The sequence below is a fragment of the Selaginella moellendorffii genome, unplaced genomic scaffold (assembly GCF_000143415.4).
Source record: "Selaginella moellendorffii unplaced genomic scaffold, v1.0 SELMOscaffold_85, whole genome shotgun sequence".
In the NCBI taxonomy this organism is placed as follows: domain Eukaryota; kingdom Viridiplantae; phylum Streptophyta; class Lycopodiopsida; order Selaginellales; family Selaginellaceae; genus Selaginella; species Selaginella moellendorffii.
Genome location: NW_003314346.1, coordinates 456,052 through 470,340, shown reverse-complemented (window position 1 = coordinate 470,340; position 14,289 = coordinate 456,052). Strand labels below are relative to the sequence as shown.

The 14,289-nt window shown below is 46.6% G+C and overlaps 7 protein-coding genes across 10 annotated transcripts; 5 read left to right on the top strand and 2 right to left on the bottom strand.

Annotated features, from left to right (window-relative positions):
- Positions 1–2,072: 2,072 nt before the first annotated feature.
- On the bottom strand, positions 2,073–3,577 carry LOC9663294 (N-carbamoylputrescine amidase). 2 transcript variants are annotated; one of them, XM_002987859.2, is made up of 9 exons: positions 3,443–3,577; positions 3,339–3,387; positions 3,188–3,279; positions 2,985–3,136; positions 2,884–2,930; positions 2,791–2,824; positions 2,567–2,733; positions 2,397–2,493; positions 2,073–2,340 (listed from the first exon to the last, which is right to left on the bottom strand). In XM_002987859.2, the coding sequence occupies exons 1-9, from the start codon at positions 3,523–3,525 to the stop codon at positions 2,174–2,176; spliced, it is 888 nt and encodes a 295-aa protein (XP_002987905.1). In that variant the 5' UTR covers positions 3,526–3,577; the 3' UTR covers positions 2,073–2,173. The 2 variants fall into 2 exon arrangements, with proteins under 2 accessions (XP_002987905.1, XP_024517566.1); XM_024661798.1 differs by having other exon boundaries at positions 2,884–3,136.
- A 93-nt stretch (positions 3,578–3,670) lies between these two features.
- On the top strand, positions 3,671–4,778 carry LOC9663293 (uncharacterized protein C3orf26 homolog). The gene is made up of 5 exons (XM_002987910.2): positions 3,671–3,921; positions 3,989–4,178; positions 4,239–4,361; positions 4,433–4,546; positions 4,608–4,778. The coding sequence occupies exons 1-5, from the start codon at positions 3,699–3,701 to the stop codon at positions 4,684–4,686; spliced, it is 729 nt and encodes a 242-aa protein (XP_002987956.1). The 5' UTR covers positions 3,671–3,698; the 3' UTR covers positions 4,687–4,778.
- A 70-nt stretch (positions 4,779–4,848) lies between these two features.
- On the top strand, positions 4,849–6,389 carry LOC112341534. Its single transcript, XM_024661795.1, has 2 exons — positions 4,849–5,850; positions 5,905–6,389. Exons 1-2 carry the CDS (start codon positions 4,900–4,902, stop codon positions 6,310–6,312), a joined length of 1,359 nt encoding a protein of 452 aa, XP_024517563.1. The 5' UTR covers positions 4,849–4,899; the 3' UTR covers positions 6,313–6,389.
- A 30-nt stretch (positions 6,390–6,419) lies between these two features.
- LOC9663292 (thylakoid lumenal 29 kDa protein, chloroplastic) lies at positions 6,420–8,223 on the top strand. 2 transcript variants are annotated; one of them, XM_024661796.1, is made up of 11 exons: positions 6,420–6,573; positions 6,638–6,730; positions 6,802–6,886; positions 6,936–6,970; positions 7,030–7,095; positions 7,167–7,207; positions 7,267–7,397; positions 7,457–7,563; positions 7,626–7,763; positions 7,828–7,962; positions 8,021–8,223. In XM_024661796.1, the coding sequence occupies exons 1-11, from the start codon at positions 6,466–6,468 to the stop codon at positions 8,120–8,122; spliced, it is 1,041 nt and encodes a 346-aa protein (XP_024517564.1). In that variant the 5' UTR covers positions 6,420–6,465; the 3' UTR covers positions 8,123–8,223. The 2 variants fall into 2 exon arrangements, with proteins under 2 accessions (XP_024517564.1, XP_024517565.1); XM_024661797.1 differs by lacking the exon at positions 6,420–6,573 and having other exon boundaries at positions 6,781–6,886.
- A 188-nt stretch (positions 8,224–8,411) lies between these two features.
- Positions 8,412–10,534, top strand: LOC9663291 (COBRA-like protein 1). Its single transcript, XM_024661794.1, has 6 exons — positions 8,412–8,576; positions 8,649–8,728; positions 8,829–9,285; positions 9,358–9,535; positions 9,607–9,908; positions 9,963–10,534. Exons 1-6 carry the CDS (start codon positions 8,477–8,479, stop codon positions 10,250–10,252), a joined length of 1,407 nt encoding a protein of 468 aa, XP_024517562.1. The 5' UTR covers positions 8,412–8,476; the 3' UTR covers positions 10,253–10,534.
- LOC112341533 (allene oxide synthase-like) lies at positions 10,511–12,344 on the bottom strand. Its single transcript, XM_024661793.1, has one exon. The coding sequence runs from the start codon at positions 12,221–12,223 to the stop codon at positions 10,694–10,696; it is 1,530 nt and encodes a 509-aa protein (XP_024517561.1). The 5' UTR covers positions 12,224–12,344; the 3' UTR covers positions 10,511–10,693.
- Positions 12,345–13,006: 662 nt separating this feature from the next.
- Positions 13,007–14,060, top strand: LOC9651975. 2 transcript variants are annotated; one of them, XM_024661799.1, is made up of 5 exons: positions 13,007–13,307; positions 13,363–13,414; positions 13,473–13,546; positions 13,610–13,690; positions 13,751–14,060. In XM_024661799.1, exons 1-5 carry the CDS (start codon positions 13,186–13,188, stop codon positions 13,782–13,784), a joined length of 363 nt encoding a protein of 120 aa, XP_024517567.1. In that variant the 5' UTR covers positions 13,007–13,185; the 3' UTR covers positions 13,785–14,060. The 2 variants fall into 2 exon arrangements, with proteins under 2 accessions (XP_024517567.1, XP_002987953.2); XM_002987907.2 differs by having other exon boundaries at positions 13,747–14,060.
- Positions 14,061–14,289: the final 229 nt, after the last annotated feature.

The following is a 14,289-nucleotide window of genomic DNA, read 5'->3' as shown; positions in this document are numbered from 1 at the left end:
TATAAGTATTATAAGTTAAAATAGATTTTTATTTATAAATTTTTTATAGGAAAAATTAACTTTATGTTTCTTACAAATTCTATAAATTCTCATATCTCATACAAAATAGTTTTGGAGAATTGAAAGAAAAATTAAATCACTTTTATTTTTTTTCTTTTCATATTTAGATAATATTATACCTTCTTATTGGTGAAGACCATTGATCTTTATAATAAATTTTATGAGTTTCAAAAATTGCATATTCAAATATATACCATTCTATTTTTTCAAATTCTTCATAATGTTCATGTGATCCTTGGTCATAAGCATTAAATTTTCCATGTAATTCCCCTTTAAATTTTATATCACACCAAAATAAAGTATATCCAATCCATCTTGTGTTAAATTCAAACATGAAGTTTGATCTATCTTTAATAAATTGTATTTCTAAATTATCATCTTTTGATTTACAATGAAGCTCAAGTTCATCACCTACTCTATTAAAAATAAATACTTGTATATGTGCACTAAAGCATGAATAAATACTTAAAAATATAATATGAAAACCAAAGATTTTTTAAAAGCTAGCATATCTTAGTTAAAATTTTAATTAAGAACAAAAAATATTAATACCTAATTATAAATCATAACGTATTATTTAAGTAAATTATTAAAAATATATACTTTTTAGTGCTCCACTTGTAGCAATTCTATAAATTTGGGATAATTTTATAATAATTTTTATCTAGTATAGACATTCAATAATTTTTATCATTTCTTTTAATATTGTTTAAAAATATAATGCATCAATGTTTTGTGGCAGTATCCTTAATAAACAGAGCTATACTATAGTAAAATGTTTTAAGAAATTATTACTTTAACTTAACTAAAATGATTTAAATAATAATTTTTTAAATAATTATATTCTATAATATTTTAATTTCTAATATATCATTTTATCAATCATTATTTAAATTTTTTATTATCTAGTATATTCTTAAACCTAATGATAAAATGATCAATCTTGTTCCTAAAACATTGTTTGGCAACTATAATAATCTTTTGCATTAAACCTCATTTTTCAATGTAACTTTTGTTAGCATCTTCAAATTACCATTTTTTGTTTGCCGATTAAGCAAAGCTATTATAGTGTTTGAGAATATTCTAAGAACATTATTTTTTATTAAATATTTTAATTTATAATTATAGTGCTTTTTATCATCTCTAACCATAATTATTTACCATAACCATATTAAAGTTAATTTACTAAGTACACCATTAATATTTGGGACTTCTACTAAGTCCCATTAATATTTGGGACTTCTTCCTAGCAAATGTTCTTCATGAAAAATCTAGAAATAAAAGTTTTTGGGATAGATAGAGCTTTTTCTTCACCACTACTTGTATGGTAGATATATACGATGATTTCTTTTGTTTGTGCTGCACAGCCTTTTGTAAGTGTGATCATCTAAAGGTCACCACCTCATGTATATGAGATGTGGCACGCTATACATCCACTAGAATGCTGGACGGGGGACTATTTTAAGATATAATTATTGTAAACTTGCTCTCAAATTTATCTAAATTGTAACCCCCATTTATGCTAACTATTGCACTAAGCTCCAAATCAAGAAGATGATGATCGTCCTTCTTGATTAATTGTTTCGTCTTATCAAGCTCCACTGACTGAGGACATATGTTCTTCAGGGAAGAGAAAAGAGTGTGATGTTTATAAAATTTGTGGATGAACAAGGCATTGACAGATACTCCCAATTCTCCTGGAGCAAAGAAAGATGGGATGGCTCATTCCTACTCACCAACTAGATCACTATATTGGACTGTTATCTTCATTCAATCTGTTTTAGGATATTTGAAGACAATCAAGCTGGAACTATAGCTTGACACCACCACAGGTTTGGAAGAAGTTTGTAGCAGTAAAACTTTTGGACCTTAAAAATGACCACTTAGCTTTCCAGGTGAACCATGAAAAACTTCACCTACTTGTGAAAGGGGTCACGCTTGAATCTCCTCTTGGTGGCATTCTTTCTTTTTTTATTTCTACTATATTAATAGTACAATAATACAAAGGAACATAATGTTGACCTTCATATGTTGGGAATTCATTTATTCATAGGAGTCTCTAATTCTAATGAATTAAAACATCGGTTCCATGAATATTTCGAGAGCATGCGTTCTAAACTTTACCATCCAGCGTTAAAAGCACCTTGTACAAATCCGGCCTCCTGTCTCTGAAAACTCCCCAGCTCTGGCGCTTGAGCTTGATCTGATTTAGATCGAACTTCGCCACGAGAACCGCTTCGTTTTTGTCATCGGCCTCTGCCACAATCTCTCCGGTTGGTCCTGCAATAAGTTCCAGCCGTGGGCAAGGGAAAAAACACGAAGGAAGAATCTCTTACCCGCAATGAAGGAATGCCCGTAGAATGTTATCTTGCTGGCTCCGTGCTCGGTTTCTACAACTTCCACTCCGATTCGGTTCGAGGTAACAAGCGGTATCTGCAAAGAGTTTGCTTCGTGGAAAACAGCAAATCGAATGAAAGGAAAGTGAGAGAGCAGCGTAGTGTAGTACCACATTGGCTCCAGCGTGTCCTTGCATCACTCGCTGCCAGTGTTCTCGTGAATCTAGGCCCGAGTCTTGCGGCTCGGAACCGATGGCTGTTGGGTAAAACAGCACCTCGGCTCCCATCAAAGCCATGGCTCTCGCTGCTTCTGGAAACCATTGATCCCAACAAATAGCTTCACACACCCAGAAACTAGCGTCAGACAAATCCCAAATGTCAGTCAGTCACTTACCCACACCAATTCTAGCAAACTTGGTATCGAAAACCTGTTCTCTTTCCAAAGTTTTTAAAACGGAGTTACGAGAAGTGGAGGAGAGAAACAGACCTTGAAGCCTGTGTCTCCGGGGTTGAAATAAAACTTTTCTTGATATCCTGCACAAGGCGAAAGATGAAACGATTCTGTGAAACACATTGATTCATGCATACCTGGGCCGTCGGGAATGTGAGATTTTCGGTAGAGCCCAAGGTCCGTTCCATCGGCATCTATGATAACAATAGAGTTATAGTGTGCATTGTTTGCCTCCTCGAAGAAGCTAACAGGAATCACGACTCCGAGTTCTTTCGCCAGCTCCTTCATCCTGGAAAACCGAAACTTTCTTCTCCAAAAATCCTAGCACAAGGGAAAAAACCTTTGGATTGTTGGATGGCCTTCTCGCGGCTTGGAACATAAAAAAAAGTCCTCTCTTTGCGCCTGGCAAAAGTAGTATCCCTCGAAGAGCTCCTGATCCAAAATTTTTTCACAGCATAAATCCTCGCAACGCATTAAACGCTTCACAGTACCTGGATAAGGATGATATTTGCTCCTCGCGAATGCGCTTCCCTAACGAGCCTGATATTACCATCATAGAAAATGCGATTCAAGCGAGACGCACGTATTCAACTACCTCTCAGCAGTAGCGACATTCTCATCGGCGCGATCACTGCAAGCAAATTGCAGTGACGAGACGCTCACTTCCCGTGATTCCATCGCCCAAAAAATCCCCTTGACCAAAGAACCCTAAATCCCAGCAAGAGCCCTATTTCTGCGACACGTGGCAGATAGTGAGTCGTAGATTTAAGCTCTATACACCCGCTATGATGTTGCCACGTCAACAAGGGTAACGAGGATCGTCTGTTTTCTAGGGCAAAAATATTCCAGGGATGAAGAAGACGAAGAAGAGGCGAGAGCACCGGCCGATCGGCGTCGCTACCAAGTCGAAGATCACGAAAAAATCCAATGCTCCATCAAAAGCAGCAGCGGCGCCGGTAGATAGAAACGATATCCAGTTCAAATCTCCTCGGGATCAATCGTCCTGGTTCTTCTCCACATTTCGAGCAGTTCACAGTAGCGTCTTGTCTTCTCTGGAGATGGGAGCTCTCCCAGGTAGGCCAACCAGGCCATTCTTTCCTTTTCTTCCTTCTTATTAGCATCTGATTAGCTTTTCTTGTAGACGATGCGATGGTTGAGATTCCCAGCAATCAGGATCACTGCATTGAGAACCTGGCCTCGGTTATCAAAGGCATTGTTGGATCTTCGTGGGAGAGCTCTCTGTGCAGTGGAGCTCTTGGAGATTTGGAGCCAGGAAGCCCGATTGTTCTCATTGTGAGCAGTTCCGCAGTACGCTGTGTCAGTCTTCTCAAGTATGTATGTTTTGCGTTGTTTCTTTCTTATGTAACTTGGTTTTGCTCGAATCCTTCCAGGAACTTGTCCAGTTTGACAAAAGAATGCAAGCCTGGGAAGCTTTTCGCTAAACACTTGAAGGTGGAAGAGCAAGTCTCAGCGCTGAAAGAACGAGTCAATATTGCCGCAGGGACACCGAGCCGGTCAGTCTCTTCCTTTTCTTTGTGCAAACAAGCTCTTTCTTGTGATTAGAATTCCTTTCCTTTGTTCTCAGGCTCAAGAAGCTGATCGACATCGGCGCTCTGGGGCTTTCACGGCTCTCCTTGCTCATCTTTGACATGCACAAGGATGCCAAAGGATTGACGCTCTTCACAGTTCCTCAAGTCAGGTTTGTGTGTGTGTGTGTGCGTGCTCTTACATTTATGTATGCTCTAATGCGTTCTATACAGAAAAGAACTTTGGGAGCTCTACAGGCTCCATTTTCACAACGGTGTTGTGGAAGGCAGGCTTCGTTTGTGCTTGTATTGATAGAGGTTTAATCAAATATTCTTAAGTATGTACTGTACGGAGAATGTTTAGTTTACGTATATTTAATCTAACGGTTGATATTTCCTGTTTAATGTTTCGAGTTCTATATTTTACTAACTATTTCCACCTTGCGTTAGGGTTAGGGCAGAGACATCCATGGCACAGAGTCGGAGGCGCTTGGACGATCTCCCGGATGAGTTGCTACTGCGGATCATGTCGTGGCTACTCGCCTCACGTCATTTGCATTGCTGTGCTCTGGTAAGCAAGAGGTGGAAGGATTTGGCAAGGCGCGTCACTCACTTCTGCTTGGATTTATTATGCCCTGCTACCGAGGAAAAGTTCATTCACTGGTTCCATCCAGATCATGGCAGCAACCTCCACTTCTTAGAAATCAAACGCCTCTTGTGCGATGCAGATAATATCAGCTCCACTCACTGGCTACAAGTGATCGGGAGAACTCTCCACTCGCTCGCCATTCACGGCATTCCCAAGCAAACGTTTGAGGGCTTCTGGTCCAGCATCTCCGCGTGCCAGCAGCTGCGATGCCTCCACATCCACGCCAGCATTAGCACCAAGCTTCCAACCTCGGCTCCGCCGCTGCTACCCAATCTCCTCTATTGCACTGTTGCAAGATGTCGCGCTTCTGGGGTGAGTCGGCTCCTCGAGCACTGCCCCTCACTCGTGTTCTTGCGCGTGAGAACGGTCGTCGCGACGCGGCCTCGGACATACCTTCTCAAGAGCCACAGTCTCGACTGCCTGCAGATCTCCACTTGCGGTGGCAGCGCTGCTGCCATCTTTTCTCTCGCCATCGACATGCCCAAGCTCCGGTGGCTCTTGGTCAGCGCCGTGCCGTGCGTGGAACTCCAGAGCGCTACATGCAACGTCGAGTGGGTGCTCTTGGATGGAGGTGTGCGCCACCGGGGGCTGTGCCACTCGTCACGCAAGCTCAAGTCGCTCACCATCTCTCCGTCCTTCCGCAGCCCCGAGAATGTTATGCAGCGTCTCGCGCCATTCCCATCGAGAGTGGAAGGCATCAAGGAACTGAGCCTGAGCCTGCTCGTCACGAGCGCTAACGAGTTTCATCCTCGCTGCATCAACCTCGCAGTCTTTTTGGAGAGGTTCCAGGGCCTCGAAGTTTTACGAGTCGCTCATAGAACAATCAAGGTGACCTTTCTACCTTTCTTGATTGGTTGCCAACTTATCATCGTGTTCTTGTAGGTACTGGGCCTGGAGTATTGGAGGTGGAGGCACACGCCATTAGTTGTCCACATCGAGTCGATTTACGCTAGCAGTGGTGTCACCTGGGAGAGCGACGAGATAGATTTTCTGTGGAAGCTCATGAGAACCAACGATTGCGTGACGATGCTCGAGCTGGAAGGCTTCGTTTTCAAGGGCGAGCCCGCTGGTTTTCGGCCGCAACTCCCAGCCGCGTTTGGGGAGCTCTTGCAAGCTTTTCCGGGGCGTGTCAAGCTTCATCCCGTTCGGTTTGGACTGGCGAAGAAGTGTGACATGTTGTGGCGCTCCTGGGAAACCAGAGTTAGATCCGAGGCTCCCTACAAGATCACGGAGCACTGGTGCAAAGAGATGCACCTCCATGACACTCCCTGCGCTTGGGACTGGCAGTAGTGAGTAGTCTCAGGTTTGTTTCGGGAAAAAAATGGAGATGCTCGAGCTTTGGCTCGCCAGACAGTTCTCGATAAGTAGCACTTCTCTTTCATCTCTTGGATATGCTTTTGACTGACGGAGTTTGTGGCGAGTTACCTACAGAGAAAGAGATATATGGTGTCACGGGGCTCCACGTTTGTTTCCTCGGCGATTTCTATGGATTCCACTCTGAGAGGCGTCTCCTCTTTCTCGCACAGGACCAGGTGCTCGAGTTCTCGTCAGGTAGTGTTGGGTTTACTCCGTTCGTTCGACCATAGCCGACAATGTAGATGGCTTTTCTTCGCAGGTGGTCTCGTCTACATGCCAGCTTAGTGATAACTCTCACATTCATGTGAGCCGGAGAGAGGTTCTTGTGGGATTGTCATCTACAAGTCTGGCAGTAAGAACTTCCGGCCGGCCATTGAGTTTCTTTGCCTGATTTTTTAGCAGCACTTTTACTTTTGCTGATAGTTTGGCTCCTGGAATGGGATTGCATCGACAGACAATGCCATGGCAGCGGATCTGATTCAAAGATCACAGCGTGCCGATTTTCTAGGTGAGTGAGACAAAATTTTCCTGAATCCTACCTCTTTGTGAGTGTACAGGAAAAATCAAAGTGAAGCTAGCGAAGGCGATCAAGGTGTTCTTTCTGGTTATAATCAGTTTCGTGCAACTTGGAATGTCAGTTTGTGCTTACAGGAAAATCCGGAACTTGTTCCTTTTCTTCTGCGGCTTGCGTTGAATGACGCGATAACTTATGATAAGGTATCATCGAGACAATGGTTTTCTCTTTCTTTTTCTTCGTGGGTAGCTCATGCTGGCTGGCTCGTCAACAGGAAACCAAAACAGGAGGTCCGAATGGTTCCATACGTCTGAGGTGATCAAGTTTACAGGATTTCTTTCGTTCCATTCATACTGAGGCTTTAAATTCTGTAGCGAGGAGTTGAAAAGACCTGAAAACGTGAAGCTCGACTCGGCGGTAACGTTTCTCGAGGGGCTCAAGAAAGAGATCGATGAAGAATCCAAAGGAGGACCAATCTCATGGGCCGATCTTATTCAAATCGGAGGCAAGAAAAATCTTTTGGTTTTCTTCGTTCAAGTCCGTGAACTTGTTTCTTCTCCACAGGACAAGCTGCGGCAAAGAGAACGTTCTTGGATGCCGCTATCAAAAAGTGTGGTGGCAACGAAGAGAAGGGGAATTTTCTCTACAATGCCTATGGATCAAATGGTCAGGTATGAAATAATGAAAATGGCTGTCGCCGACGCTGATAACATTGTTCTTTGTAAACTTTTAGTGGGGATTTTTCGACAAGCAATTCGGGCGCTCGGATAAACTAGAACCGGATCCCGAAGGCCGAGTTCTTTTGTGGGAAGAAGCTCCGATAGCAGAGATCACGAACAGATTCTCCAAAGTCGGCTTGGGACCAAGACAGGTAACTTTCACGTAGAAATCTTTTCATTCGAAGTTTTTGATAGCGTGCTAGCTCTGCTTATCAGGTTGCAGTATTGTCAGCGTTTCTCGGCACAGATCAAGCGGCCATGGACGCGAAACTTGCACAAGACAGTGAATTAGCACGATGGGTGAAGAAGTATCAAGACAGTAGAGAGACCGTATCGCAAACAGACTACGAGGTAAGATCATCTCGACAAAGTTTTTCCGGAAGATATAACTTAACAATCTATTGCTCAGGTGGATTTGATCGGCGCTTTTACAAGGCTGAGCATCCTGGGCCAAAGCATCAACTACGAGGCCTATACGTATCCTCCAAAGAAATTCAAGCTCAAGCTTTAGCATAGAAATCGCAGTTTATGTAAAACTATAATGTCGATGCAGTGAAATTGATTGATGGCTAGACATTTTTGTCCAATCCTCTAATATAATCCTGCTGATAATAACGTGTTTTATTAGCGAAGGGAAGCTTCGCCAAGGAGCCATAGGAATATCCTGCGCTCGTCGTGCGTCCGCTGGCACGTCACAGCAACAGCTCACCAACCGGCCGGTAGCCGGTAGCTCGTCGAATATTCCACCCGCAAGCATTGTGTTAAATAGAATCTTGAGAGGTATTAAATTTTTAAAACATAAGGCTGCTTTGGTGGAAAAAATTTTGGGGGTTTGCAGGGCAGGCATTCTTCCTCTGGCTCGGCTATGGCGGCACTCCTCCCAGATCTGGCAATGTGGACGCGAATGGAGCTCCACATCGCCATTCTAGCCCTGGCGCTGCTCCTCTGGATGCCGCATCCAGCCGGTAAGAAAAAAAATCCATGGATCTTTGGGTGAGAGATGGAGCAATGCTCCTCCATGCCGTGTTCTTGCGCAGAATCTTTCGATCCCCTGGATCCAAACGGCAACATCACGATCAAGTGGGATGTAATGAGCTGGTCCGCGGATGGCTATGTCGTAAGTTCTCGGGATCCCTCTCTTCCACACACATTTCTTCCGAAATTTCGAGTTCTTTCTCTCTTTCACGGCCTCTAACCCGGGATTTCTTCTTCTCTAGGCACTGGTGACCATGTACAACTACCAGCAATACCGCCACATCGAGACGCCCGGATGGACACTGGGATGGACTTGGGCCAAGAAGGAAGTGATTTGGGGAATGCAGGGAGCGCAAGCAACGATGCAGGGCGACTGCTCCAAATTCAAGGGAAACATCCCTCACTGCTGCAAGCGCGATCCCACCGTCGTGGACCTTCTTCCCGGGGTGCCTTACAGTATGCAAGTCGCCAATTGCTGTAGAGGAGGAGTTTTGGGATCGCTGGCGCAGGACCCGACCATGTCTGTGGCATCCTTTCAAGTTATCGTCGGCCAAGCTGGGACTTCCAACACCACCGTCCAGCTTCCAAAGAACTTCACGATTCGGACACCCGGCCCGGGATACACTTGCGGTCCGGCTAAGAAGGTGAAAGCCAGCTTGTTTCCATCCGCGGATGGTCGGAGACACACACAAGCTCTGAGTGAGTCACTCTTTCTTTGCTTCTTTCGTTTCTTTTGCTCTTGCTCGCTTACGAACTTTGGTGGTGGCGCAGTGACTTGGAACGTGACTTGCTCGTACTCCCAGTACCTGGCACAGAGGGCTCCGACGTGCTGCGTTTCCTTCTCGTCCTTTTACAACGAGAAGATTGTTCCTTGCCAAAACTGTGCGTGCAATTGCAAGCCGAATGTCACACAGTCAGCTCAGCCTAGAGTTCCAATGTGCTTTGATCCGTAAGTCACTTAGTCCGTCCTAGCAATCAATCGATTGTATCTCATCTCTTGTGTTTTTTCCTTTGTAACAGCGATGACAGCTATTTACCTCCCGTGGTCTCCACGGGCATTGGCGCTACCTCCAGCTCTTCCATCACCAAAAACCAGCCGCTACATCCACAGCTCTTCTGCTCGTCCGATATGTGTCCGATCAAGATCCACTGGCACGTCAAAATCAACTACAAGGACTACTGGCGAGCCAAAGTCACAATCACAAACCGTCACGTCAAGAACTACACGCAGTGGAATTTGGTTGTCCAGCATCCCAATTTCAACAACTTGACCGAGGCATTCAGCTTTACGTACAGGCCACTGCAAGCCTATGGATCAATCAGTAAGTGAATGGAGCTTTGCTAGAATCACAAAGATGTTCTAACTTCAATCACAGATGACACGGCAATGTTTTGGGGGATCAAATTCTACAACGACATGCTCATGCAAGCCGGGGAAATGGGAAACGTCCAGTCGGAGGTCCTCTTACAAAAGGGCGATGCTTTCACTTTCAGCAAGGGATGGGCTTTTCCTCACAGGGTGCTCTTCAACGGAGACGAGTGCGTCCTGCCGGATCCAGACTTGTATCCTTGGCTACCCAGTGCAAGCTCGCAGCTCAGATCCGGCTTGGTTTTGATAACTACACTGCTCGCCTTCTCCACCGCGAAGATCCTTGCGCTCTTCTAGGCTTCGAAGGCAAAGCGGTCTCGACGAGCGCTTAGTGTGCGACAATAATCACGATCAGGGAAAAAATGTACAGCGATCTCTCAAGACAATGGCGACTTTTTTTTCGAAACATATGTAGCTGGATGGTGGAGTTTTTGTCAACTTGGCCGTGTTGGTGGCACGCACAACATCGAGTTCTTCTTTTTTCTTCTATCATTGCTAGTGAAACACCACCAATACTCGCATCAAACAAAAATGTACTCTATTAAGGACGTGAGCTAATAGAATACCAAGTTTCTATTCGCATTTGGAGTATATTTGCATTGTGGCCAGCAGCAAGTTACAATGTAACATCCAGGAGATCCCAAATCTGGACGGTCGAGAACAAAGTCAACGACCATGGGCCCGAATCACAGCCGCCCAACGAAGCACGTCGGCATGTCCTTCGTGCGCTCGGCTTGATCACGTCGATGGCGATCGGCGCGAGAGCGATTTGATGGATTGGCCGTCGAGCTGGAACGATTCATACCTGAGGAAGAACTCGGCGAGGAAGAGGCGAGTGACCAAGATGATGAAGTCCTTCCCGGCGCACTGCTTGTTATCCACGCTGGGGTTCTCGGTCTGGGGGCCATTGGACCACAGGACGTACTTGAGAAGCTTTGCTCCATCGTCGCCCATGAATCGCCGCGGCAAGAACTCGTTGGGTCGATCAAACACCACTCCATCTCTCGTCGCAAATGGCTGGAATCCACACAGCATCTCGCCCTTCTTCACGCGAAACGCCTCCTTGTGGCTCTCGATCACCATATCCTGGCGCGCGCGGGCATACTGGAACGGTACCGGCGGCTGGAAGCGCAGGCACTCGTACACCACCGAGTGGAGCAGCGGCATGCCGTCAATGGACCGCGCGGTAAGCCGCCCGCCGGCGTCGCGTACCGCTGCCGCCACCTCATTGCTGAGCTCCTTGGCGACGCCGCTCTCGTGGACGCGCTGGACTACCTCCGGCAGCAAGCGGATCAGCCCGCCAAAAGTGTTGAAGCAGACCATGAAGATGAGGTTGTGGAGTGCCTCGTCGCGCGGTACGCCGTGCGTCGCGGCCAGGTCGAGCAGCGCGGTACTGTGGGCCGAGAAGTAGGAGACGATGGCTTCGTAGTCTTTCTTGACGACAGCGAAGGGGAGAGGGACGACGTGGAGGAGCTCCATGATGGGCGGAGGAATGGCGTCGAGAAGGGCGACTGGAGCAATCTGTGGAGCGAGCCATTTCTTGATAGTTTCGGTGCTCAGGCCGGATGCTCCAGTGGCGTCGTGATCCATGAGGGCTCTCGTCAGGAACGCCAGGCAGATCTCCTCAATCGAGGAAATGAGCTCAGGGGCTTGCTTGGCTCGCAGTTCCTTCTCCCAGCGATCGAAGCAGCGGCACGCCGCGAAATCCATCCCGGGGACGATGCTCTTGGCCCTGGATTTGAGCATGTCGAAGCAAAAGGCCTTGATCTGGGCGTGGCGGGGCTCATCCGCGTCGAGATAGGAGAGGATGCGATAGCCACCATTGAAATCGGCGCTGGGCTTGTAAGTTCCCGTGAAGACATCGCGCTTGCTCACCTTGGAGACATCGAAGAGAGCTGGGAAGCTCTGCTGGTCCAGCAGCACGATCACCCGGGGATCTGGGAAGAATGGCGGCCCCGGGGGCATGTTGACGCGAAACACTGTGCTCTGGTACTTCTCAGCTCGGCTCCGGAAGAACTCCTCGGCGCCTTGGAAGTAGAAATAGTTGAAGCGGTCGGAGATGGATCCGAGCAGAGGGAGGCCATAGCTGCCAGGGATTTCGCGCTGGATCCTCTTGGTGGGCGATAATGCAGTGGCCTTCCACGCAGAGCTATGGAGCTGGTACCTGAAATTCGTGGCAGGCCTTGACTTGGAGGCGATCCAGCATCCTCTTGCTCCAACGCCGCTGCTGCTCAAGGTGGTGGATCGATCGTTGAGGAAGCTCGCCATTTCCTTTTCTAAATGCTGCTCCACCTTGGCCTTATCAAGGTGCTCGACACTTTTTTATAATGCTTGGAACAAGCTACTACTTATTCTTCTAGCTCGTGCTCATTCTTGAGAAGGCACAAGCAGGCCCACTTTGTATGTTAGGTTTGGAGTTTCGCCAGAGCTGGACATGGTTTTCCCCACGTTTAATCCGTTGCTGAGACAGCAATCTTCCGGCCTGCCAATGGGACGCTTCTATACGGCATTCCAGGATTCCAAAACAAGTGTCGAGAATTCCCAAAGGAAGATATTCTAATTATCCATTGCGGTGCCACCATGTAAAGGTGGTGCTGGCGATAACGAGCACTCTACTTCACAGTGGGCACATAAAGATGCATATTGTGCTCTCAAGTCGCTAGCAGCTGATGTGTAAGTGCGTCCCTGTGGACTGACCAAGCCGAGGTGCTGTTTTACCCAACATGGACAGGACTCGGAGCGAGGACAACGCTGGTCTTGTTAACTTCTTTCGGATCGTCCATGTACATCGAGTGCGCCAGGGCCTCCAATCCAAGGTCATCTTCTTCTTGGCAATGACCACCTTTGTTGCTGGATCAACCTTGGGCCGGCCTTGACTGATCTGTCAAAGTCGCGGTCTCCATCTTGCCATCTCTATGCCAAGCCAGCATTGACTTTCAAGCAGTACTAGAGCGAGAGCTTGGTCATTGACGGCCAGGCTCGAGCCGCCCCTCGAGCCAGGAACGTAAGCTCTCGGAAAGATTTTTCAAATCTTGACGAAGAACAAGCTTACACCCGCAATTGAGGCATCTGGCAGTGGCGACCATTCTCAAGCAGACATGAGTGGCCTCCGGGAAGCCTCGTCTTCTGTGGAGCAGTCGATCGGTCACAAAAGCTTGTAGGGCATATTCCAGGATCGCTTTGTATTTGCATATACGTGGGCTGTTGAGGGCCGCAAGCATTTTTCGTCAATGGCGGGAGGCGTGGTTCTGGCGAGGGTGGGATTCATCGCACTGGGCACGATTTTGGCCGCGACGATTGCTTATACTTGCGTCACGGATGGATCGCCGTTCAGGATGGAGCTCCTCACACCGTGAGTGAATTGGATCTGGAATTCGTTCCAGTTGATTCGGCTTTTGGTTTCTCAGGTGGATGAAGGAGACCTTGCTGGATTTCTACATTCTAGTCTTCATTTTTGGCGTGAGAGAGGAGATTCTAGCTTCTTTTAATTGCAGTGGACTAACTGTGTTTCGTGCAGTGCTGGGTTTGGTACAAAGAAGACAGTGTCGTGAGCAGAATTATATGGATAGTTCTCCTGGTTTGCTTTGGAAGGTATTTACATTTCTTAGCTTTTCTCCTCAACTCCACAAGATTCTAAATGTAAGCTCTTTCCAGTGTCACTGCTGCATACTACGTGAGCATCCAGCTCTTTAAGATTTCTGTCCACGATCCAATCTACACCATCCTCTACAGGAGGTATGATAGCATCGAGTAGGTTGTGATCTTTCTAAACTCTTGATTAAAATGAGAAGACAGAGAACATCGCAACACAAAATGGAAACTAACCTAAGCTAGAATCTACCATATAACCATTTCTCAGGGGAGAGCTTGAAATATTAGTGTTTGTATCGGTACCTCCAAATCGACCCTCAACGGCTCTAGCGGACTGTGTGGTTCTTGAGGCTAAGTTTCTATGGCCAACTTTACCATGGTTTAGAGGATAGCATCAAGTACACAACACCATAGTTGGCCCCCAAATCTAAAACCCAAAAAACATTATTTTTCTTTAGAACTTTAGGAAAACATTTTGTTTCTCTTTAGTATCAATATGGAATTCTTTTATGCTTCTTAGCGGAAGGAGCCGGCGCCGGGGCCGGAGGCGAGATGGGAGCTTGCGCTTGAGGGCGAGCACAGCAAATCAGCCTGCCATTGATATTTGTGGCAAGCTTGGTCACATCCACTGCCCGACCGTCCCGACGCTTGCAGCTGAAGTCTCCGCAACTCGAATCAAACGTACAGCTCCGGACGTGCAAAGGGCAAGACTTGACATGGAGTGTCGTGTTTTGTTTCGTGCC

What these genes read in the sequence shown, in the direction of transcription:
- LOC9663294 (XM_024661798.1), bottom strand. Translation starts at nt 3,525, where the DNA reads ATGGAATCACGGGAAGTGAGCGTCTCGTCACTGCAATTTGCTTGCAGT. An exon ending in AATGTCGCTACTGCTGAGAG is followed by an intron (nt 3,388 to 3,442) that starts GTAGTTGAATAC and finishes TGGTAATATCAG; the next exon opens with GCTCGTTAGGGAAGCGCATT. An exon ending in CAAATATCATCCTTATCCAG is followed by an intron (nt 3,280 to 3,338) that starts GTACTGTGAAGC and finishes ATTTTGGATCAG; the next exon opens with GAGCTCTTCGAGGGATACTA.
- LOC9663293 (XM_002987910.2), top strand. Translation starts at nt 3,699, where the DNA reads ATGAAGAAGACGAAGAAGAGGCGAGAGCACCGGCCGATCGGCGTCGCT. An exon ending in CGCTGTGTCAGTCTTCTCAA is followed by an intron (nt 4,179 to 4,238) that starts GTATGTATGTTT and finishes GAATCCTTCCAG; the next exon opens with GAACTTGTCCAGTTTGACAA. An exon ending in TTCACAGTTCCTCAAGTCAG is followed by an intron (nt 4,547 to 4,607) that starts GTTTGTGTGTGT and finishes CGTTCTATACAG; the next exon opens with AAAAGAACTTTGGGAGCTCT.
- LOC112341534 (XM_024661795.1), top strand. Translation starts at nt 4,900, where the DNA reads ATGTCGTGGCTACTCGCCTCACGTCATTTGCATTGCTGTGCTCTGGTA. An exon ending in TCGCTCATAGAACAATCAAG is followed by an intron (nt 5,851 to 5,904) that starts GTGACCTTTCTA and finishes GTGTTCTTGTAG; the next exon opens with GTACTGGGCCTGGAGTATTG.
- LOC9663292 (XM_024661796.1), top strand. Translation starts at nt 6,466, where the DNA reads ATGGTGTCACGGGGCTCCACGTTTGTTTCCTCGGCGATTTCTATGGAT. An exon ending in AGCTAGCGAAGGCGATCAAG is followed by an intron (nt 6,971 to 7,029) that starts GTGTTCTTTCTG and finishes TTGTGCTTACAG; the next exon opens with GAAAATCCGGAACTTGTTCC. An exon ending in CCTATGGATCAAATGGTCAG is followed by an intron (nt 7,564 to 7,625) that starts GTATGAAATAAT and finishes GTAAACTTTTAG; the next exon opens with TGGGGATTTTTCGACAAGCA.
- LOC9663291 (XM_024661794.1), top strand. Translation starts at nt 8,477, where the DNA reads ATGGCGGCACTCCTCCCAGATCTGGCAATGTGGACGCGAATGGAGCTC. An exon ending in GGTCCGCGGATGGCTATGTC is followed by an intron (nt 8,729 to 8,828) that starts GTAAGTTCTCGG and finishes CTTCTTCTCTAG; the next exon opens with GCACTGGTGACCATGTACAA. An exon ending in GTTCCAATGTGCTTTGATCC is followed by an intron (nt 9,536 to 9,606) that starts GTAAGTCACTTA and finishes CCTTTGTAACAG; the next exon opens with CGATGACAGCTATTTACCTC.
- LOC112341533 (XM_024661793.1), bottom strand. Translation starts at nt 12,223, where the DNA reads ATGGCGAGCTTCCTCAACGATCGATCCACCACCTTGAGCAGCAGCGGC.
- LOC9651975 (XM_002987907.2), top strand. Translation starts at nt 13,186, where the DNA reads ATGGCGGGAGGCGTGGTTCTGGCGAGGGTGGGATTCATCGCACTGGGC. An exon ending in AGGATGGAGCTCCTCACACC is followed by an intron (nt 13,308 to 13,362) that starts GTGAGTGAATTG and finishes TTGGTTTCTCAG; the next exon opens with GTGGATGAAGGAGACCTTGC. An exon ending in CTCCTGGTTTGCTTTGGAAG is followed by an intron (nt 13,547 to 13,609) that starts GTATTTACATTT and finishes AGCTCTTTCCAG; the next exon opens with TGTCACTGCTGCATACTACG.